The sequence below is a fragment of the Oncorhynchus gorbuscha genome, linkage group LG13 (genome assembly GCF_021184085.1).
Source record: "Oncorhynchus gorbuscha isolate QuinsamMale2020 ecotype Even-year linkage group LG13, OgorEven_v1.0, whole genome shotgun sequence".
Taxonomy (NCBI): domain Eukaryota; kingdom Metazoa; phylum Chordata; class Actinopteri; order Salmoniformes; family Salmonidae; genus Oncorhynchus; species Oncorhynchus gorbuscha.
In genome coordinates, this window is record NC_060185.1 from 38157578 (window position 1) to 38182444 (window position 24867).

Below are 24867 nucleotides of genomic sequence, written 5' to 3' on the forward strand. Positions count from 1 at the left end.
CCATCATTATTTTAAGGCATGAAGGTCAGTCAAGAACTTTGAAAGTTTCTTCAAGTGCAGCCACAGAAACCATCAAGTGCTATGATGAAACTGGCTATCATGAGGACCGCCCAGGAAAGGAAGACCCAGAGTTACCTTTGCTGCCGAGGAAAAGTTCATTAGAGTTACTAACCTCAGAAATTGCAGCCCAAATAAATACTTGACAGAGTTCAAGTAACAGACACATCTCAACATCAACTGTTCAGAGGAGACTGCGTGAATCAGGCCTTCATGGTCGAATTGCTGCAAAGAAACCACTACTAAAGGACACCAATAAGAAGAAGAGACTTGCTTGGGCCAAGAAACACAAGCAATGGACATTAGACTGGTGAAATCTGTCCTTTGGACTGATGAGTCCGAATTTTCGATTTTTGGTTAGAATTCAAGGTACTCTTAACCAGCATGGCTACCACAGCATTCTACAGTGATACGCCATACCATCTGGTTTGCGCTTAGTAGGACTATAATTTGTTTTTCAACAGGACAATGACCCAACACACCTCCAGGCTGTGTAAGGGCTATTTGACCAGGAAGGAGAGTGATGTGCTGCATCAGATGACCTGGCCTCCACAATCCCCAAACCTCAACCCAATTGAGATGGTTTGGGGTGAGTTGGACCGTAAAGTGAAGGAAAAGCAGCCAACAAGTGCTCAGCAAAGCTGTCATCAAGGCAAAGGGTGGCCACTTTGAAGAATCTCAAATATATTTATATTTGTTTAACACTTTGTTGGTTATGGTTATTGGTTATTTCATAGTTTTGATGTCTTCACTATTGTTCTATAATGAAGAAAATAGTAAAAATAAAGAAAAACCCTTGAATGAGTCGGTGTGTCCAGACGTTTGACTGGTACTGTAAGTCGTTTTTTATCCAAAATAATATGTTCAAAATGGCAGCTAGTATGTTAGTTATATAGTAAGTCACACAATCTGCACAGTTGAAAGGACATTGACGCTATATAGTGTTTAGTAAATACCAGTGGAATCCAAATGGTGAGATAAAGGGTTAGCCCTCTTGGGGTTTGGCCATATTTGATATGTTAGGCAGTTCGTTAATTGGAGAAAGCTTGATGGGGAGTTAGTAGCACCCTCCCCCTGTTCTCCCTTTGCCTGCCACTTTCCTCCTCCTCTCCCCCTCGTTAGCAAAGGGTCTGTTGAATTAGAAGAGTTCCTCTGACAGCACTTACACCGCTCCTCACCACCCACACTCCTCCTCTCCTCCGTCTCTCCTCCTCTACACCCTACATCCCTCCATCAGAACACTGTCTCCATCTCAGACTTGGAACACCACATACGGCATCAGCCAATTACCACCGTCGCTCCCGGCGACCAGAAAGCACTGTAATTAATACTCCCTAAGGCATTGTGGGTAATGTACAGTAGGGGAGGACAGACACACAGACAGACAGACAGACAGACAGACAGACAGACAGACAGACAGACAGACAGACAGACAGACAGACAGACAGACAGACAGACAGACAGACAGACAGACAGACAGACAGACAGACAGACTTGTCTGACACAAGAACCTCACATACATAGACACAGAAACACACCATAGATGTGGTAAAGAGGTCAATGGAACTCGACCTCTTTGCCCTCCAGCAAAATTACCCTACATTTAGGCTATTGATTATATGTGTATTGTGAACTTCTAAATGTTATGCAGCGAAAACAGCTAAATATATCAAAATCATACTTTAGTAATCACATTGTGGGCCTGTTACAATACTTCAATCACAACAGATTTGAACAATATCCACTTTGTTAGATCAGATCTGTTGAATGTGCATCAGTCCGGCGTCCTTCTTCTAATTCTGGGCTCCCGAGTGGCGCTGCGGTCTAAGGCGCTGCATCTCAGTGCTTGAGGTGTCACTACAGACCCTGGTTGGAGTCCAGGCTGAATCACAACCGGCCGTGATTGGGAGTCCCATAGGGTGGCACACAATTGACCCAATGTCGTCTGGGTTTGGCTGGAGTAGGCCGTCATTGTAAATAAGAATGTGTTCTTAACTGACTTGCCTAGTTAAGTAAAGGTTAAATAAATACAATTTAAATTCTATCCCCCACAGTCTGCGTTCCATTGACCTCTTTACCACATCTATGGTTCCAATAAGAGACATTCTCATTGTCCCTTCTCTCTGTCACAATCAGTAGAATTCAGCCATTAGCTCTCCTTAGAGGAGTAGAAATGATTCATTCTGAACATGCAATAGAAAATATAGTTCGCTGACAGTATGGTTTGGAATGGGGGTGTTATGTGTGTTTTTTTGTTTGTTTGTGTGTGTCTGTGTGTCCATGAAACATCCTTTGCTCAAAGTAAAATGTGTGTGTGTTTTCTCTTGCAGGAGCCTTTCACCACGTTCTTCCTGAAAGCTAACAACAACAAGTTTGACCATCCAGACCGGACCTTCTCCGCCATCACCCGCTCCTGGAGGCACTGCCAGAGAGACACCTCAGACGTCAGGGTGTGTGTCTTTGTGTGTGTGTGTGTGTGTGTGTGTGTGTGTGTGTGTGTGTGTGTGTGTGTGTGTGTGTGTGTGTGTGTGTGTGTGTGTGTGTGTGTGTGTGTGTGTGTGTGTGTGTGTGTGTGTGTGTGTGTGTGTGTGTGTGTGTGTGTGGCCATGAAACAACCTCTGCTCAATGTAAATACTCTGGATCTGTGTCCACGGTGGATCTGTTCATCGGTTTCCAACCCAGAAGGAAACGTCACAATAAAATATATATCCCATGAATTATAAATAACACTGTGCTCAAACTGAGGAACAGAGACATGGTACACTGTGCATAACTAAAACACTTAAAAATACATACTTGATTTACCTCTGATATAAAAAAAAAACATTACTCTAAAAAAGAAAGGAGTGCTGTACTCTATGTGAACAAAGGCTGAAGACAAAGAAATAAATCCTCTCCTTCCATCCTCAGAAGAGCAGTCAGAGGTTGTATCCCAAATGGCTCCCTATTAGCCCTTCTCAAAAGTAGTGCATTTTATAGAGAATCGGGTGCCATTTGGGACACAGACAGAGAAACGCTGAACCACCACCACGGTCACTCTGTAACACAGCGGGAACAGCTCTGACCTCAAAGTGTCAGATATTTCTAGAACACCCCGTGTCGGGTTAGTGTTGCCCCAGGCAATTAATATAGCATTAATGACAAAAGCAATTTAAAATGTAGTGTTTTATGTCCGGACAGGGCTATTCCTGGGCTCAGCTTGGGGAGGAGGGGGAGAGAGCAGCACACCAGCCAACATGCCCTGTTAACAAATACATGCTACTTTAAACTACTTGTATGTCTGTCTGTCTGTTGAAACACACAGAACATGGCTGCTGGTCTATCAGCACAAAGGAGACAGAGACAAGATATTACAACCGCAGCTGTGTTTCGTTATGTATTAGTAACAGGAATTATTCTGCTAAATTGTTTCATCTACACACACAGTTCTACCTTCATACACACAGTTTTACCTTCATACACACAGTTTTACACAGTTATACGTAGGTGCACGCAGTTAACTATGTACACAGTTACCTACATACACAAAGTGTTACCTACATTATGACACAGTACAGGACTGGGGGAGTGGGAGGGGGCTTTAGCAGGGGTGGGCTGACCACCTACAAGAGCAAGTCAATATGGAGCGACCTTGTTCTAGCATCCCCTCACCCTCCTCCACTTCACAATTCATTTTTTAACAGTGTTAATAATCCATGTCTCTGTGTCCCCACTAGTGTGTGTGTGTCATGTGCGTGCTTGCCTGCATGCGTGTGTGTGTGAGTGAAAGAGGGAGAGGCAGACTTGTCTATGAGTAGTCCCAGTAACAGTACCAGTAACCCCCCAGAACGCTGCCAGTGTGTCACCTGAAGGGATCTATGCTGTTAGCTGTCTATGGAGGCTTTTAGCTATCTATGCAGCCTGTTAGCTATCTATGGGCTGTTTGCTATCTATGCAGGCTGTTGGCTTTCTATGGAGGCTGGTGGCTCTCTAAGGAGGCTGTTAGCTATCTATGGGGGCTGTTGTCTATCTACGGAGGCTAGTAGCTATATATGGAGGCTATTAGCTATCTATGGAGCCTGTTAGCTATCTATGGAGGCTCTGTGATTGACTTGTTCAGCCCATTAACAGGCTGTTGCTGTATTAATGGCTGACAGGGGAGCTGGGCTCGAAAACGGAGCTGGCAGCTTTAACAGCTTGGTGCTGAGTTTTGACAGGGAAGTTTACAAATAGAGAGAGTAAGGGGGAGGGAGGAGGGAAGGGAGGGAGAGAGAGAGGAAGGGTTGGAGGGGAAGAGAGGACCGAGAAATAGACAGACAGAGGGAGGGAGGGAGGGAGGGAGGGAGGGAGGGAGGGAGGGAGGGAGGGAGGGAGGGAGGGAGGGAGGGAGGGAGGGAGGGAGGGAGGGAGGGAGGGAGGGAGGGAGGGAGGGACAGCCTCAAGTGTTCTGGTCCGTTGGAGGGTGAAATGTGACCAACAGCAGACTCCAGTATTTTATTGGGGTGTTTCCTGTCATGCCACCTTCCTCTGTAAACCCTGATTTACCGTCCTAAAGCCCTTCCTGTAATCCTCCTGTAGTTATCAGCCCATAGGCAACAGGCCTGGTCAAACTCCCATAGGCCTGGTAAAAACCAACAGTATTACGGAACACGACAAACACTGCTTTCATAAAACAGCCCCTATACTAGCGCTGAACCAGCTAGGAGGCCAAGCACATTGTAAACACACACATACACAGTCACTGACATACACACACACACGCGTGTGCACACACACACACACACACACACACATATGCACACACGTACACACCAACACGAAGTCACCCCCCACACATGGCACGCACACACATTGCACCCATACAAACACATGCACCTCCTGACACACACAGGCCTAGATAAACAGAGTTGAAATGCTTTTAAATCGTTTTCTAATGAGGGCTCTGACAGAGAAAGGAGGGAGGTGCCACATTCCTGTTGTGCACATGGTCCAATGTACAGAGGCATCTGTAAGAGAGAGAGGAGTGGAGTTGAGTGGAGGGGAGGAGAGGAGAGGAGGCTCTGTGATTGGCTAAAGCAGTGGCCACTAACTGGTCGATCTTCAAGGCCTTGCGATCCCAAAAAATTGCACTGTTGGTCTTAGATGTACTTGATTCATTTGGGCCTAAAATAGTTTATACAAAATATTTTGGTGTGACTCCTTTGTGGATGATGTTAAACATATTTGTTGGTCTGATGTGATGTTTAAGGAGGAGCCTCCAGACACTGCACTTAATGCATTTATGAAATTGCTTCTTCCAGTTATTGATAAACATGCACCTGTTAAGAAACTGACTGTTAGAACTGTTAAGGTTCCATGGATTGATGATGAATTGAAAAACTGTATGGATGAAAGAGATAGGGCAAAAGGAGTGGCTAAGTTGGGCCGCACATCTGACTTACTGCAAGTTAAGAAATAATGTGACTAAACTCAACAAAAAGAAAATGAAACTGCATTATAAAACCAATTTAAAAAACTTTGGAGTAATTATGTTCAGAAAGACATTCAACTCCATCTTACATCGAATCAGATGGCTTTTTATTCATTACACAACCATTTGATGTTGCCAATTATTTTAATGATTACTTAGGCAGGAGATGCCAACAACATTGAGCCAGTGTACTCATGCATAAAAAATAACAATTTAAGAAAGCATTGCAAGTTTGAATTTTGTAAAGTGGTGTGGGAGAGGTGAAAATATTATTGTTATCTATCAATATTGACACACGTCCTAGGCATTGAAAACTTAGATGGAAAGCTTCTAAGGATGGTAGTTGAATCTGTAGTCACTCTTATCTGTCAAAACTTTAATCTGAGCCTAGAGGAAAGTATTTTTCCTCAGGCCTGGAGGGAAATGGCATTTACTGGTTCTAACAGCAGACCTATCAGCTTGCTCCCAGCTCTTAGCAAACTGTTTGAAAATTGTGTTTGTCCAAATACAATGTTATTTCTCTGTAAACAAATTAACAACAGACTTTCAGCATGCTTATAGAGAAGGGCACTCAACATGTACAGCACTGACACAAATGACTGATGATTGGTTGAAAAAAAATGATAATACAAAGATTGTGGGAGCTGTACTGTTAGATTTCAGTGCAGACTTTAATATTATTGACCGTAACCTGTTGTTGAGAGAACATATGTGTTATGGCTTTTCAACCTCTACCATATCGTGGATTCAGACATAATGTCAAACATGTAAAGTGTGGTGTACCACAGGGCAGCTCTCTAGGCCCTCTACTCTTTTCTATTTTTTGCCAATGACCTGCCACTGGCATTAAACATGTGTGTCCATGTATGCTAATGATTCAACCATATACACATCAGCAAACACAGCTAATGAAGTCACTCAAACCCTTAACAAAGAGTTGCAGTCTGTTTTGGAATGGGTGGCTAGTAATGAACTGGTCCTGACTAAGAGCATTGTATTTGGTACAAATCATTCCTGAAGTTCTACACCTCAGTTGAATCTGGTAATGAATGGTGTAGCTGCTGAACAAGTTGAGGAGACTAAATGAAATCAAATCAAATGTATTTATATAGCCCTTCGTACATCAGCTGATATCTCAAAGTGCTGTACAGAAACCCAGCCTAAAACCCAAAAGAGCAAGCAATGCAAGTGTAGAAGCACGGTGGCTTGGAAAAACTCCCTAGAAAGGCCAAAACCTAGGAAGAAACCTAGAGAGGAACCAGGCTATGTGGGGTGGCCAGTCCTCTTCTGGCTGTGCCGGGTGGAGATTATAACAGAACATGGCCAAGTTGTTAAAATGTTCATAAATGACCAGCATGGTCGAATAATAATAAGGCAGAACAGTTGAAACTGGAGCAGCAGCACGGCCAGGTGGACTGGGGACAGCAAGGAGTCATCATGTCAGGTAGTCCTGGGGCATGGTCCTAGGGCTCAGGTCCTCCGAGAGAGAGAAAGAAAGAGAGAATTAGAGAGAGCATATGTGTGGTGGGCAGTCCTCTTCTGGCTGTGCCGGGTGGAGATTATAACAGAACATGGCCAAGATGTTCAAATGTTCATAAATGACCAGTTTGGTCGAATATAATAAGGCAGAACAGTTGAAACTGGAGCAGCAGCACGGCCAGGTGGACTGGGGACAGCAAGGAGTCATGTCAGGTAGTCCTGGGGCATGGTCCTAGGGCTCAGGTCCTCCGAGAGAGAGAAAGAAAGAGAGAAGGAGAGAATTAGAGAACGCACACTTAGATTCACACAGGACACCGAATAGGACAGGAGAAGTACTCCAGATATAACAAACTGACCCTAGCCTCCCAAATTACTTGGTGTTACCTTAGATTGGAAACTGTCATGGTCAAAACGTATAGATCCAATGCTTGCAAAGATGGGGAGAGGTCTGTCCGTAATAAAGAGATGCTCTGCTTTTTTGATACCACACTCCACAAATCAATTCCTGCAGGCTCTAGTTTTATCTGATGTTAATTATTGTCCTGTCAAATAGTCAAATGGTGCATAGAAGGACCTAATTCTTGCAGCGGGTCCAAAACAGAGTGGCATGTTGTGCTCTTCATCATAATCAGAGGGCTAATATTTAATACCAATACCAGCAGCAGCTACTCCTCCTGGGGTCCAGCAAAATTAAGGCAGTTTATACCATTTTAAAAACATTACAATACATTCACAGATTTCACAACACACCCTGTGCCCTCAGGCCCCTACTCCACCACTACCACATATCTACAGTACTGAATCCATGTGTGTGTATAGTGCATATGTTATCATCTGTGTGTGTGTGTATGCATGTGCCAATGTTTGTGTTGCTTCACAGTCCCCGCTGTTCCATAAGGTGTTTTTTAATCTGTTTTTTAAATAATATAATTTTACTGCTTGCGTCAGTTACTTGATGTGGAATAGAGTTCCATGTAGTCATGGCTCTATGTAGTACTCTATGCCTCACATAGTCTGTTCTGGACTGTGAAGAGACCTCTTGGGGCATGTCTTGTTGTGTATGCATGGGTGCCAGTAGTTTAGCTTCTTGATGCACCCATCCCATTAGCAGGATCATTTTCGTCAACATCCTCTGACTTGCAGAGCGCCAAATTCAAATTAAATTACTAAAAATATTTAATTTTCATGAAATCACAAGTGCAATATAGCGAAACACAGCTTATCTTGTTGTTAATCCACCTGGCATGTCAGATTTCAAAAAAGCTTTTCGGCGAAAGCATACCAAGTGTTTATGTAAGGACATCTCTCTCAGCAGAGAAAAATATTACAAACAGCTAGCAGCCAAGTAGATTGGTCACGAAAGTCAGAAAAGCAATAAAATGAATCGCTTACCTTTGATGATCTTCGGATGTTTGCGCTCATGTGACTCCCAGTTACACAATTAATGTTCCTTTTGTTCCATAAAGATTATTTTTATATCCAAAATACCTCCATTTGGTTGGTGTGTTATGTTCAGAAATCCACAGGCTCGAGCGGTCACGACGGGGCAGACGAAAATTTCAATTCCGTAAAGTTCGTAGAAACTTTTTTTACAAAAATAATTGATAATATTTCAACTGGGACTGTAGCTTCTTCAATAGGAGAGAGAGAGAGAAAATGTCTGCTCCAAACTGTTGCACATGCAAAACGCTACTGGCACCCAGCCATACAATGATGCGATGTGATCTTTCTCGCTCATTTTTCAAAATAAAAGCCTGAAACTAGGTTTAAAGACTGTTCATAACATGTGGAAACCATAGGAAAAATATCTGGTTGATATCCCTTTAAATGGAGCGAAGGCAGGCAATGGAACAGAGAGCTTTCAGGAAAAACAGCACCTCCGGGTTGGATTTTCCTCAGGTTTTTGCCTGCAATATCAGTTCTGTTATACTCAGACAATATTTTGACATTTTTGGAAACTTTAGAGTGTTTTCTATCCTAATCTGACAATTATATGCATATTCAAGATTCTGGGCCTGAGAAACAGGCAGTTTCATTTGGGTACGTTTTTCATCCTAACATCAAAATACTGCCCCCTACACTCAACAGGTTAGACAGACAGCTTGGTGCATTCAACATGTCAATACCTCTCATAAATAAAAGTAGTGATGAAGTCAATCTCTCCTCCACTTTCAGCCAGGAGAGATTGACATATTAATATTAGCTCTCTGTGTACATCCAAGGGCCAGCTATGCTGCCCTGTTCTGAGCCAACTGCAATTTTCCTGAGTCCTTTTTTGTGGCACCTGACCACACGACGGAACAGTAGTCAAGGTGTGACAAAACTAGGGCCTGTAGGACCTGCCTTGTTGATAGTGTTGTTAAGAAGGCAGAGCATCGCTTTATTATAAACAGACTTATCCCCATTTTAGCTATTACGGCATCAATATGTTTTGACCATGACAGTTTCCAATCTAGGGTTACTCCAAGCAGTTTAGTCATCTCAACTTGCTCAATTTCCACATGATTTATTACAAGATTTAGTTGAGGTTTATATTTAGTGAGTGTTTTGTTCCAAATACAATATTTTAAGTTGTAGAAATATTTAGGGCTAACTTATTCCCTGCCACCCAATCTGAAACTGCAGCTCTTTGTTGAGTGTTGCAGTCATTTCAGTCGCTGTAGTAGCTGATGTGTATAATGTTGAGTCATCTGCATACACAGACACCCTGGCTTTACTCAGTCAGTGGCATGTCGTTTGTAAAAATGGGGGAAAAAACAAGGGGCCTAATCAGCTACCCTGGGGAATTCCTGATTCTAACTGGATTATATTTGAGAGGCTTCCATTAAAGAACACCCTCTTTGTTCTGTTAGACAAGTTATATCCACATTATAGCAGGGTGTGTAAAGTCATAACACATACGTTTTTTCATCAGCAGACTATGATCGATAATGTCAAAGGCTGCACTGAAGTCTAACAAGACAGCCCCCACAATCATTTTATCATACATTTTTCTCAGCCAATCATCAGTAATTTGTGTAAGTGCTGTGCTTGTTGAGTATCCTTCCATATAAGCATGCTGAAATTCTGTTGTCAATTTGTTTATTGTAAAATAGCACTGTATCCAGTCAAATACAATTTCCAGAAGTTTACTAAGGGTTGGTAACAGATTGGTCGGCTATTTGAGCCAGTAAAGGGGGCTTTACTATTTTTGGGTAGCGGAATTACTTTAGCTTCCCTCCAGGCCTGAGGGCACACGCTCTCTAGTAGGCTTAAATTGAAGATGTGGCAAATAGGAGTGCCAATATCGTCTGCTATTATCCTCAGTAGTTTCCTATCCAGATTGTCAGACCCCGGTGGCTTGTCATTGTTGATAGACAAAAGAAAAATCAACTCTTCCACACTGACTTTACGGAATTCAAAAGTACAGTTCTTGTCTTTCATAATTTGGTTCAATATACTTGGATGTGTAGTGTCAGCGTTTGTTGCTGGCATGTTATCCCTAACTTTGCTTATCTTGCCAATGAAAAGTAATTAAAGTAGTTTGCAATATCAGTGGGCTCTGTGATGAATGAGCCATGTGATTCAATGAATGAATTAGCTGAATTGACTTTATTCCCAAAATTTCATTTAAGGTGCCCCAAAGCTTTTAACTATCATTCTTTAAATAATTTATTTGTTTCATAGTGTAGTTTATTTGTATTTTTATTTACTTTAGTCACATGAGTTCTAAATTTGCAGTATATTTGCCAATCAGTTGGGCTGCCAGACTTAATTGTCAGACCTTTTGCCTCATCCCTCTAAACCATACAATTTTTCAAATCTTCATCAATCCAAGGGGATTTAACAGTTTTTACAGTCATTTTCTTCTACGGCTAAGTGGATTTGGATACTGCTTTAAAACAAATTTATGCAGCATTAGTAGAGATGTGATCAATACATGTTGATGATTTAATTCCTGTGCTGTTTGTAACTACCCTGGTAGGTTGACTGACAATCTGACCCAGGTTGCAGGCACTGGTTACAGTTTGAAGTTTTTTCTTGAGTGGGGACCTTGATGATAGCCAGTCAATATTTAAATCACCCCAAAAATATACTTCTCTGTTGATATCACATACATTATCAAGCATTTCACACATATTATCCTGACAGTGACTGTTAGCACTTGGTGGTCTATAGCAGCTTCCCACAAGAATGGGCTTTAGGTGAGGCAGATGAACCTGTAGCCATATTACTTCAAAAGTATTTAACATTAGATCATCTCTAAGCTTTACAGGAATGTGGTTCTGACTATAGACCGCAGCACCACCTCCGTTGGCATTTCTGTATTTTCGGTAGATGTTATAACCATGTATTGTTACCACTGTATCATCAAAGGTATTATCTAAGTGAGTTTCAGAGATAGTCAGAATATGAATGTCATCTGTTACAAGCAAGTTATTAACTTCGTGGACCTTGCTCTTAGGCTACATATTTTAATATGGGCTATTTTTAGCACTTTTCTGGGTTGCTTGATTGTTTATAATTCTTTACTGGGAAGCTTATCAGAGGTAGACTTACTCATGTTATTTACATTGGAGCTAATGTACAGGGTGAGCTGCATAAAGTGGTCTTCCTACTATTGCGCACCATCTCAGTGCTAACAGTGTAACTCTGGTTTATAGGCTTATGATTACTGCTTACAATAGCTGTAGGATAAACAGATGTATTCGGTGCAATTAGGAGTACATACATTAAATTACTTACATTGTGTTTCCCAATGCCCCTAAGATCATGTACATTTGATGCAGCATTATGACGACTCATTGTCACAATGGTAGGGATTAACTGAGCTGGTCTTGGATCATTTACCAGTCATTGTTTCAATGCAGCCTTGAAATGCGTGGAGAAGGTCTAGGAGCCGAGATGATTTGGATGGACTCCGTCATTCCTGTAGAATATCTTCTGTTTCCAGAAGGTGTCAAAGTTATCAATAAAAGTGACTCCAGCAGAGCAACAGTAGTCTTTTAGCCAGACGTGTAATGCCAACAGTCTGCTGAATCTTTTATTCCGAAAAAGGTACAAAGATTGGACTGCTGAGGACTGGGGTAAAGTCATTTTATTTGATGAATCCCCTTTCCGATTGTTTGGGGCATCCGGAAAAAAGCTTGTCCGGAGAAGACAAGGTGAGCGCTACCATCCGCCCTGTGTCATGGCAACAGTAAAGCATCATGAGACTATTCAAGTGTGGGGTTGCTTCTCAGCCAAGGGAGTGGGCTCACTCACAATTTTTCCCAAAGAACACAGCCATGAATAAAGAATGTTACCAACACATCCTCCGAGAGCAACTTCTCCCAACCACCCAGGAACAGTTTGGTGACGAACAATGCCTTTTCCAGCATGATGGAGCACCATGCCATAAGGCAAAGGTGATAACTAAGTGGCTCTGGGAACAAAACATCGATATATTGGGTCCATGGCCAGGAAACTCCACAGACCTTAAAACTTCTTACAGCTTAAATCCTGTTAACGGGATTGATTTGACAACAGCCAGTGAAAGTGCAGGGCGCCAAATTCAAACAACATTAGTCTCATAATTAAAATGCCTCAAATATACAAGTATTAAACACCATTTTAAAGATAAATTTGTTGTTAATCCCACCACAGTGTCCGATTTCAAAAAGGCTTTACGACAAAAGCATACCATGCGATTATGTTAGGTCAGCACCTAGTCACATAAAAGCACAGCCATTTTTCCAGCCAAAGAGAAGAGTCACAAAAAGCAGAAATAGAGATAAAATTAATCACTAAACTTTGATCTTCATCAGATGACACTCATAGGACTTGATGTTACACAATACATGTATGTTTTGTTCTATAAAGTTCATATTCATATCCAAAAATCTCAGTTTACATTGGCGCGTTATGTTCAGTAATGTTTTGCTTCCAAAACATCCAGTGATTTTGCAGAGAGCCACATCAATTTACAGAAACACTCATCATAAATGTTAATGAAAATACAAGTGTTATACATGGAATTAAAGATATACTTCTCCTTAATGCAACCGCTGTCAGATTTCAAAAAAGCTTTACGGAAAAAGCACACCATGCAATAATCTGAGTACAGCACTCAGACACCAAAACAAGCCATACAGATACCCGCCATGTTGTAGAGTCAACAGAAGTCAGAAATAGCATTATAAACATTCACTTACCTTTCCCAGTTCCACAATAAATGTTTATTTTGTTCGATAAAGTCCATAATTTATGTCCAAATACCTCCTTTTTGTTCACGCATTTAGTTCACAAATCCAAACTCACGAGGCGCAGGCACTTAGTCCAGACGAAAAGTCAAAAAAGTTACACTACAGTTCGTAGAAACATGTCAAACGATGTATAGAATCATTCTTTAGGATGTTTTTACATAAATCTTCAATAATGTTTCAACTGGACAATTCCTTTGTCTTTAGAAATGAAAAGAAACACAGCTCTCTCACGGCCACGCGCATGATTTAGCTCATGGCATTCTGCCAGACCTCTTAGTCAAACAGCTCTTATTCGCTCCCCCTTCGCAGTAGAAGCCTGAAGCAAGGTCCTAAAGACTGTTGACATTTAGTGGAAGCCTTAGGAAGTGCAATCGGACCAAATTTAAACTGTATCTTGGATAGGCAAAGACTTGAAAACCTACAAACCTCAGATTTCCCACTACCTGGTTGGATTTTGTCTCAGGTTTTTGCCTGCCATATGAGTTCTGTTATACTCACAGACATCATTCAAACAGTTTTAGAAACTTCAGAGTGTTTTCTATCCAAATATACTATATTACCAATATACTAATATGCATATCTTAGCTTCTGGGTCTGAGTAGCAGGTAGTTTACTCTGGGCACCTTAATCATCCAATCTATTCAATACTGTCCCCATCCATAAGAAATTAATATCATTGAGAACTTGTGATCAATCCTAAAATAAACTCCATAAAATCTGACAAACTCCAACAATCCTGACTGATGGGCTGCCATCAGTCAGGATGTGGCCCAGAAGTTAATTGACAGCATGCCAAGGCGGATTGCAGAGGACTTGAAAAAGAAGGGTCAACACTGCAGATATCGACTCTTTCCATCAACTTCATGTAATTGTCAATAACATTCTTTGACACTTATGAAATGCTTGTAATTATACTTCAGTGTTCCATAGTGACATCTGACAAAAAATATCTAAAGATACTGAGGCAGCAGACTTTGTGAAAATGAATATTTGTGTCATTCTCAAAACTTTTGGCCATGACTGTACATAATGTTGCTCTCTTATGACCAAAAATAACTTCTGGACATCAGAAAAGCTATTACTCACCGCAGAAACTTTTTCCTTTAATGAGTTCGATGAGAAGGATATCCTGCTTTCACTGGAACAGGCCCAGATCCACGCCTTTTGCGTGAAGAAAAGACGCCGGGAAAGGGGACACAGATCGGGGATCCTTCTAAAAATTCAGAGGCGAGCGAGTAAACTCCCAATGCCTTCCATTATTCTTGCATAACATTATTGATGACCTACTATTAAGATTATCCTACCAACGGGACATTAAAAACTGTAACATATTATGTTTCACCGAGATGTGGCTGAACGAAGATACGGACAACATAGAGCTGGCAGGATTTTCCATGCACCGGCAGAAAAGAGACGCTACCCTTGGGGATGTGAATCTTTTTGTCAATAACAGCTGGTGCACAATGTCTAAAATCAAAGACGTATTGAGGTATTGCTCGCCTGAAGTAGAGTACCTTATGATAAGCTGCAGACCACACTATCTACCAAGAGAGTTCTCATCTGTATTATTCATAGCCGTCTATTTACCACCACAAAATTAAGCTGGCACTAAGACCACTCTCAACCAACTCTATAAGGCCATAAGCAAAGTAGAAAATGCTCAGCCAGAAGGGGCCGGGGACTTAAATCAGTTTTACCCCATTTTTACTAGCATGTCACATGTGCAACCAGGGGGGAAGAAATCCTAGACCACCTTTACTCCACACACAGAGATGCATACAAAGTTCTCCCCCACCCTCCATTTGCCAAATCTGACCATAATTCTATCCTCCTGATTCCTGCTTGCAAGCAAAAACTAAAGCAGGACGTACCAGTGACTCGCTCAATGCTGAAGTGGTCAGATGACGCGGATGCTACACTACAGCACTGTTTTGCTAGCACAGACTGGAATATGTTCTGGGATTCATCCAATGGCATTGAGGAATACACCACCTCAGTCATCAGTTTCATCAATAAGTGTATCGATGACTTCTTCCCCACAGTGACTGTACGTACATATCCCAACCAGAAGCCATGGATTTACAGGCAACATCCGCATCGAGCTAAAGGCTAGAGCTGCCGATCCACCTCTACGCAGACGACACCATTCTGTATACTTCTGGCTCTTCTTTGGACACTGTGCTATCTAACCTCCAAACAAGCTTCAATGCCATACAACACTCCTTCCGTGGCCTCCAACTGCTCTTAAACACTAGTAAAACCAAATGCATGCTTTTCAACCTTTCACTGCCCGCACCCGCCCGCCCGACTAGCATCACCACCCTAGACGGTTCCGACCTAGAATATGTGGACAACTATAAGTACCTAGGTGTCTGGCTAGACTGTAAACTCTCCTTCCAGACTCATATCAAACATCTCCAATCCAAAATCAAATCTAGAATCGGCTTTCTATTACGCAACAAAGCCTCCTTCACTCATGCCGCCAAACTTACCCTAGTAAAACTGACTATCCTACCGATCCTTGACTTCGGCAATGTCATCTACAAAATAGCTTCCAATACTCTACTCAGCAAACTGGATGCAGTCTATCATAGTGCCATCCGTTTTGTTACTAAATCACCTATTATCACCCACCACTGCGACCTGTGTGCTCTAGTCGGCCGGCCCCCGCTACATATTCATCGCCAGACCCACTGGCTCCAGGTCATCTATAAGTCTATGTTAGGTAAAGCTCCGCCTTATCTCAGTTCACTGGTCACGATAACAACACCGACCCGTAGCACACATTCCAGCAGGTTTATCTCACTGATCATCCCTAAAGCCAACACCTCATTTGGTCGCCTTTCCTTCCAGTTCTCTGCTTCCAGTGACTGGAACGAATTGCAAAAATCGCTGAAGTTGGAGACTTTTATTTCCCTCACCAACTTTAAACATCAGCTATCTGAGCAGCTAACCGATCGCTGCAGCTGTACATAGTACATCTGTAAATAACCCACCCAATCTACCTACCTCATCCCCATACTGTTTTGATTTACTTTTCTGCTCTTTTGCACACCAGTATCTCTACTTTCATCATCTGCTCATCTATCACTCCAGTGTTAATCTGCTAAATTGTAATTATTCGCTCCAATGGCCTATTTATTGCCAAACTCTGCATATATTTTGCACACACTGTATATTGACTTTCTTTTTTTACTACTGTGTCATTAACTTGTTTATTGTGCTATTGGCTTGTTTATTGTTTATTCCATGTGTAACCCTGTGTTGTTGTCTGTGTCACACTGCTTTGCTTTATCTTGGCCAGGTCGCAGTTGTAAATGAGAACTTGTTCTCAACTAGCCTACCTGGTTAAATAAAGGTTAAACAAAAAAAATTATATGGACACTGAAACTGACACAGGAAATGGAGCAGAAAGCATCAACCATGACACAGGTAATACTGTTGAGGTTTTAAATGAGGAAATCGTTCAACAACAGCCACGTGTATTAAGACAACATGGTGGTTCTAATCTGAAACTGGACAAACTGTTAAATACATGGACAGAGAGTGGTATTCCACACAGCAACAGTCATTGGAAGAGCAGGAAAAGCCAAAGGAGTTCTCTGAAATTGCTACATGTTCTGGTACAACAGGTAAGCTGACTCAGCTGTGTGAACAAGGTGGGTGTGTACCCTTAAAGAATCCTTACCTGGAATGGTGCCAAAAGCATGTTTAGTGGCTAGAGGTTTTGAGGAGCTGGCTGCTAAAGAACTCCCAAAAGACTCACCGACATGCGCCTCAGAGTCACTCAGATTGCTGCTGACAGTGAACTGCCAGAAGAAAATGGAACTTCATTCCATAGACATCAAATCTGCATTTTTGCAGGGAACAGAGCTGTCAAGGGACATTCACAGCTGACCTCTGCCTGAAGGTAAGAGCGAAGGAAAACTGTGTAAACTAAAACAGTGTGTGTATGGACTGGCAGATGCGTCACTCTACTGGTACAACAAAGTCAAGGAAACAATGCTGAGTACAGGTGGAAAAATGTCACTAGTGGATCCTGCAGTCTTCCATTGGTTTGATCAAGACTGCAATGTGACTGGAGTACTTGCCTGTCATGTTGATGACTTCATCTGGGGTGGCTCACAGACATTTGCTACTGTGATTCCAGTCCTCAAAGCTGTTTTCCAGGTCGGCCGTGAGGAGCATGATCGTTTTTGTTATGTTGGCATAGGGTTTATTATACAGTTGACAGAACAATACTGATGCAACAGGAAAGCTATATCAATCATCTTCAACCCATCCACCCAGATTCTTCAAGAGCCGTACAAAGCGATTCCCCGACCTGTGGAATTGAAGCTGATCAATTGAGGTCAAAGATGGGTCAAATTCAAAGGGTTGCTCGACAGAGTAGACATGATGTAATGTTTGATGGATGCAACTTGGCATCCGACACTAAACACCCCACTGTATAAACCATTCAAGAGACAAACAAAGTTGTTCGTAAACTGAAATCAACAAGTGACTAAAGTTTCAGCATGTTGGAAAATATGACAATCTTCAGTGATGCTTCCCTGGGGAACCTCACAGATGGAGGCACACAAGGTGGACATCTAATCATGTTAATGGGTGAAGGAGGAAGATTCTCACCATCTGTTGGCAGTCAGATAGGAACAGAATGGTAGTCCGAAGCACACTTGCTTGAGAAACCCTTGCTCTTGTGGATGGAATTGACAATGCCATCTTTCTGGCAACTCCGTTCTCAGAGCTTACCACTGCTGAGGCAAAATGGCCACATTCTACCTGTAGTTTGTGTCACTGACAGCAACTCCCTAGTTGATGCTGTCAGGTCCACCAAGTCTGTCACAGAGAAAATACTTCGGCTTGAGATTAGCAGCATTAAGAAACTTATTCACGCACAGAGAATCCAGCGGATTTTTTTGTGGTCGGCCACAAAGGAACAGCTGGCTGACTGTCTGACTAAAAAGGGAGCACCCGGTCTTGTGCTCCTAAAGGCACTCAGTAATGGAAAGTGGCATTTTAAGTAATACAAATAAAAACTTTGTCACACAACCCATTTGTAATGGGTAACTTAAATAATACTTGGGACATTTCATTATGTTGTTGATGTTTTATTTGTCTTTAAAGAAGAGTGGGAGATTGTTCAGTTCAGGTTTTAAGTATCCTTATATTTCTGTTATTACCATGCTATCATTCTGTTATTAGTACGCCTGCACAGTAGTCTGACTGGAGATGGACCTGGCCTGAGTGTGATGGCAACTACAGTTATATATACTTATGTTGGAGTTTACATATACTTATGTCTACATATACTTAGGTTGGAGTCATTAAAACCCGTTTTTCAACCACTCCACAAATGTCTTGTTAACAAACTATAGTTTTGGCAAGTCGGTTAGGACATCTACTTTGTGCATGACACAAGCAATTTTTCCAACAATTCTGTACAGACAGATTATTTCACTTATAATTCACTGCATCACAATACCAGTTGGTCTGAGCTTTACATACACTAAGTTGACTGTGCCTTTAAACAGCTTGGAAAATTCCAGAAAAGGATGCCATGGCTTCAGAAGCTTCTGATAGGCTAATTGCATCATTTGAGTCAATTGGAGGTGTACTTGTGGATGTATTTCAAGGCCTACCTTCAAACTCAGTGCCTCTTTGCCTGGCGTCATGGGAAAATCAAAAGAAATCAGCCAAGACCTCCACAAGTCTAGTTCATCCTTGGGAGGAATTTCCAAATGCCTGAAGGTACCACGTTCATCTGTACAAACAATAGTACGCAAGTATAAACACCATGGAACCACGCAGCCGTCATACCGCTCAGGAAGGAGATGCATTCTGTCTCCTAGAGATGAATGTACTTCGATGCGAAAAGTGCAAATTAATCCCAGAAAAACAGCAAAGGATCTTGTGAAGATGCTGGAGGTTACAGGTACAAAATAAAAAAGCTAATATTTAAATGTATGCTCAGCTATGCCTCGCAAGTAGAACAACAACTGATTTATTTTGTTTATGTAGATCGAGTTTTGAAATATAATGTGATCTGAGAAGAACCATACTGGCAGGCCATGCATAGCCAATATGCTGTGGTAATGAATTAGGCCTACTGCACAGATGTCATCCCTACAGACCTGTTTTTATTAGGTTAATGATGCATAGGCTTACATTTTTTACTTCATGAGAGCGTAGATCTCGGCTTGCATTTTGACTCAGGTTGGTGACCACTGGGCTAAAGGGTGTCTCCAGGGTCAGCTAGTTGTTTATTTTATTTTTAAGTTGGAATCACACCAGGGAGGATCATGGGAGTTTATTTCTTCCTCTCTGTGCGGTCCTGACCTCATCACCACACCTCTGCACTGACACACACACACACACACACACACACACACACACACACACACACACACACACACACACACACACACACACACACACACACACACACACACACACACACACACACACACACACACACACACACACACACACACACACACACACACACACACCACTGAAATAACTGTTACAGCACCTCTCAACACCCATGGCCTGCTGTTTATTTGGCTTGTATTACCTTTCCCCCTGAAGACACACACACGTGCACAGTCCATTTACTCGCCTTACATCTCTCCTCCCCTTGTTGATCATACTACCTGCCCTGTGTAATAAAACATGTAATCATGTAGTATAATAACATGTGTATAATAATGTGGTAATGTCTGTCTCCAACAGGAGTTGATTCCAGAGTTCTACTACCTGCCGGAGATGTTTGGTAATAGTAATGGTTACCACCTGGGCCAGAGGGAGGATGGCAAGATGGTGTGTGATGTAGAGCTGCCTCCCTGGGCCAACAAGCCTGAGGACTTTGTCAGGATCAACCGGATGGTGAGGAACTAAACACCTCTCCTCTCCTCCTCTCCCACCCTCTGCTCTGTTTCTTTCCTCTCCTGCTTTTGTCACCCTTGTCTCCTCCTCCGTCCTCTCATTTTGTACCACCCTTTCCTTTCCTCCTCTATCATCCCCTCCTCTTTCCTACCCCCCACCTCTCCTCTCTCCTCCTCCCTCTTCCCTCTCCCCCCTCCTCCCCCTCACTCTGTATGTCTGTGTGCACTGCTCGATACTAACACAATCTGCAGCTGACCCCGTTGATGTCACTAAAGGACGGGGCCAGTAAGTGTCCCCTATAATGTTACCTAATGCTGGACTCATCAATCATCATCTAGCTGCGTGTGTGGCTGTGTGCTGTTTGTGTGTGTGGCTGTGTGCTGTTTGTGTGTGTGTGTCAACCCAGTACAACTCTGCTCTCCCTGCAGGCCCCTTTTGAGCAACACACACACACACAGAGAGAAAGAGACACACAGAGACGTGAACTCTCTCTCCACCCTCTGCCAGCCTCTCAACCAGTCCAGCCTGGAGACACACAGCGTTTCACTTCTCATCACATTTCAAACCCACACACACTCGTACACACACACTCACAATCACACACTATTATAGATATGAGATTATGGGGGGGGGCGGGGTTCTACAGTTCTACAATGTTATTTGGGGTAGGATGTGGGGTATGGGGTAGGAACACACTTGACCTTTTCAGCAGGAGTGACAGAGCTGGGGGGGAGGGAGGTAGGGGTGATGATGGGAAGGGGCTGGGGGGGTTAGCGGCGAGCAGAGGTGACCTTTCAGTAAGCTCAGCTCTCTTCTCCTCCTCTACTCTCTCCCCTCTGCTCTCCTCCTCTACTGCATGGTCAGCTATATCTACATCAACCTAGCACACAGAGAGGTGGAGGGGTGGCACAGAGAGGATGGGGAGGTGGAGTGGAGTGGTGGCACAGATAGGTGGAGGGAGGTGTAGTGGTGGCACAGAGAGGATGGGAAGGTGGAGTGGTGGCACAGAGAGGTCGAGGGAGGTGTAGTGGTGGCACAGAGAGGATGGGAAGGTGGAGGGGTAGCACAGAGAGGAGGGGGAAGTGGAGGGGTGTCACAGAGAGGTGGAGGGGTGTTACAGAGAGGAGGGGGAAGTGGAGGGGTGGCACAGAGAGGAGGGGGAGGTGGAGGGGTGTCACAGAGAGGTGGAGGGGTGTCACAGAGAGGTGGAGGGGTGTCACAAAGAGGTGGAGGGGTGGCACAGAGAGGTGGAGGGGTGGCACAGAGAGGTGGAGGGGTGGCACAGAGAGGTGGAGGGAGGTGGAAGGGTGGCACAGAGAGATGGAGGGAGGTGGAGGGGTGGCACAGAGAGGAGGGGGAGGTGGAGTGGTGGCACAGAGAGGTGGAGGGAGGTGGAGGGAGGTGGAGGGGTGGCACAGAGAGGAGGGAGGTGGAGTGGTGGCACAGAGAGGTGGAGGGGTGGCACAGAGACGAGGGGGAGGTAGAGTGGTGGCACAGAGAGGTGGAGGGGTGGCACAGAGAGGAGGGGGAGGTAGAGTGGTGGCACAGAGAGATGGAGGGAGGTGGACGGTTGGCACAGAGAGGAGGGGGAGGTAGAGTGGTGGCACAGAGAGGTGGAGGGAGGTGGAGGGGTGGCACAGAGAGGTGGAGGGAGGTGGAGGGGTGGCACAGAGAGGAGGGGGAGCTAGAGTGGTGGCACAGAGAGGTGGAGGGGTGGCACAGAGGGGAGGGAGGTGGAGGTGTGGCACAGAGAGGAGGGGTAGATGGAGTGGTGGCACAGAGAGGTGGAGGGAGGTGTAGTGGTGGCACAGAGAGGATGGGAAGGTGGAGGGGTGGCACAGAGAGGAGGGGGAGGTGGAGTGGTGGCACAGAGAGGTGGAGGGAAGTGGAGGGGTGGCACAGAGAGGAGGGGGAAGTAGAGTGGTGGCACAGAGTGGAGGGAGAGGTGGAGGGGTGGCACAGAGAGGAGGGGGAAGTAGAGTGGTGGCACAGAGAGGTGGAGGGAGGTGGAGGGGTGGCACAGAGAGGAGGGGGAAGTAGAGTGGTGGCACAGAGAGGTGGAGGGAGGTGGAGGGGTGGCACAGAGAGGAGGGGGAGCTAGAGTGGTGGCACAGAGAGGTGGAGGGGTGGCACAGAGAGGAGGAGGGAGTTGGAGGGGGTGGCACAGAGAGGAGGGGGAGATGGAGTGGTGGCACAGAGAGGTGGAGGGAGGTGGAGAGGTGGCACAGAGAGGAGGAGGGAGGTGGAGGGGTGGCATAGAGAGGAGGAGGGAGGTGGAGGGGGTGGCACAGAGAGGAGGAGGGAGGTGGAGGCGTGGCACAGAGAGGAGGAGGGAGGTGGAGGGGTGGCACAGAGACGAGGAGGGAGGTGGAGGTGTGGCACAGAGAGGAGGGGGAGGTGGAGGGGTGGCACAGAGAGGAGGGGGAGGTGGAGGGGTGGCATAGAGAGGAGGAGGGAGGTGGAGGGGTGGCACAGAGAGGAGGAGGGAGGTAGAGGTGTGGCATAGAGAGGAGGAGGGAGGTGGAGGGGTGGCACAGAGAGGTGGAGGGACGTGAAGTGGTGGCACAGAGAGATGAGGGAGGTGGAGTGGTGGAACAGAGAGGTGGAGGGGTGGCACAGAGAGGAGGGGAGGTAGAGTGGTGGCACAGAGAGGAGGGGGAGGTGGAGGGGTGGCATAGAGAGGAGGAGGGAGGTGGAGGGGTGGCACAGAGAGGAGGAGGGAGGTGGAGGTGTGGCACAGAGAGGAGGAGGGAGGAGGGAGGTGGAGGGCCAGGCCTCGGCAGGGGGGGGGGGGTTGTTGCACAGTGTTTTTATCCTCTTATCTTGTCATATAGACTATTAGCATACATGCGGGATCCTTGGATGGATACCTAGAGAATCATCATCTTCACTCTCCGTCACTGTCCTCACTCATCCTGCTCTCAGATCTCTTTATGGCATTATTCATTTCCTGCTTCCCTCTTACGTTACCTTTTATTCTCTCGTTTTCTCTCGTTTTCTCTCTCTTTCTCTCTCGTTCTCTCTCTCTCTCCTTCCCCTTTCCCACCCTCCCTCCACCCCTCCTCCGTCCAGTTCCCATCTTTGCATGTGCCAGATTCAATCGTGGTGACATGCCCCATGGCTAGTTCAGCTCCCTCTGTGTTCAGCTCTGTCTGTGCGCTCTAGCTAGCTCCACTCTGTTGATAGAGGCTGTTATTGTCCTGTGGGAGGGAGAGTGTAAAGTCCTGCAGCATGTCTTTATGCGTATCTGCTGCTAGAGTTGTAGTGTGTGACCACTGGGTCGACAATAAGAACAATAATAACATAAGCACTATAAGTCTACCATAGTAATATTGCACAACAGTAACACTGTCTACCATAGTGATATAACACAACAGTTACACTGTCTACCATAGTGATATAACACAACAGTAACACTGTCTACCATAGTGATATAACACAACAGTTACACTGTCTACCATAGTGATATAACACAACAGTTACACTGTCTACCATAGTGATGTAACATAACAGTAACACTGTCTACCATAGTGATATAACACAACAGTAACACTGTCTACCATAGTGATCTAACACAACAGTTACACTGTCTACCATAGTGATATAACACAACAGTAACACTGTCTACCATAGTGATATAACACAACAGTAACACTGTCTACCATAGTGATATAACACAACAGTTACACTGTCTACCATAGTGATATAACACAACAGTTACACTGTCTACCATAGTGATGTAACACTGTCTACCATAGTGATGTAACACAACAGTAACACTGTCTACCGTAGTGATGTAACACAACAGTAACACTGTCTACCATAGTGATATAACACAACAGTTACACTGTCTACCATAGTGATGTAACACTGTCTACCATAGTGATGTAACACAACAGTAACTTTGTCTACCATAGTGATGTAACACAACAGTTACACTGTCTACCATAGTGATGTAACACAACAGTAACACTGTCTACCATAGTGATATAACACAACAGTAACACTGTCTACCATAGTGATATAACACAACAGTTACACTGTCTACCATAGTGATGTAACACAACAGTAACACTGTCTACCGTAGTGATGTAACACAACAGTAACACTGTCTACCATAGTGATATAACACAACAGTTACACTGTCTACCATAGTGATGTAACACTGTCTACCATAGTGATGTAACACAACAGTAACTTTGTCTACCATAGTGATATAACACAACAGTTACACTGTCTACCATAGTGATGTAACACAACAGTAACACTGTCTACCATAGTGATATAACACAACAGTAACACTGTCTACCATAGTGATATAACACAACAGTTACACTGTCTACCATAGTGATATAACACAACAGTTACACTGTCTACCATAGTGATGTAACACAACAGTTACACTGTCTACCATAGTGATATAACACAACAGTAACACTGTCTACCATAGTGATATAACACAACAGTAACACTGTCTACCATAGTGATATAGCACAACAGTTACACTGTCTACCATAGTGATATAACACAACAGTTACACTGTCTACCATAGTGATGTAACACTGTCTACCATAGTGATGTAACACAACAGTTACACTGTCTACCATAGTGATGTAACACAACAGTAACACTGTCTAGCGTAGTGATGTAACACAACAGTAACACTGTCTACCATAGTGATATAACACAACAGTAACACTGTCTACCATAGTGATATAACACAACAGTTACACTGTCTACCATAGTGATATAAAACAACAGTTACACTGT

The 24867-nt window shown here is 43.9% G+C and overlaps 1 protein-coding gene across 8 annotated transcripts in view; it reads left to right on the forward strand.

Annotated features, from left to right (window-relative positions):
- Positions 1 to 24867, forward strand: part of LOC123992838 (neurobeachin-like) — a 342421-nt gene that overhangs the window by 283806 nt on the left and 33748 nt on the right. For all 8 annotated transcript variants that reach the window (XM_046294393.1, XM_046294395.1, XM_046294397.1 and 5 more), the window contains 2 exons: positions 2388 to 2507; positions 19945 to 20097. In XM_046294393.1, the coding sequence (XP_046150349.1) occupies positions 2388 to 2507; positions 19945 to 20097 (273 nt within the window). The remainder of the gene's footprint in view (positions 1 to 2387; positions 2508 to 19944; positions 20098 to 24867) is intronic.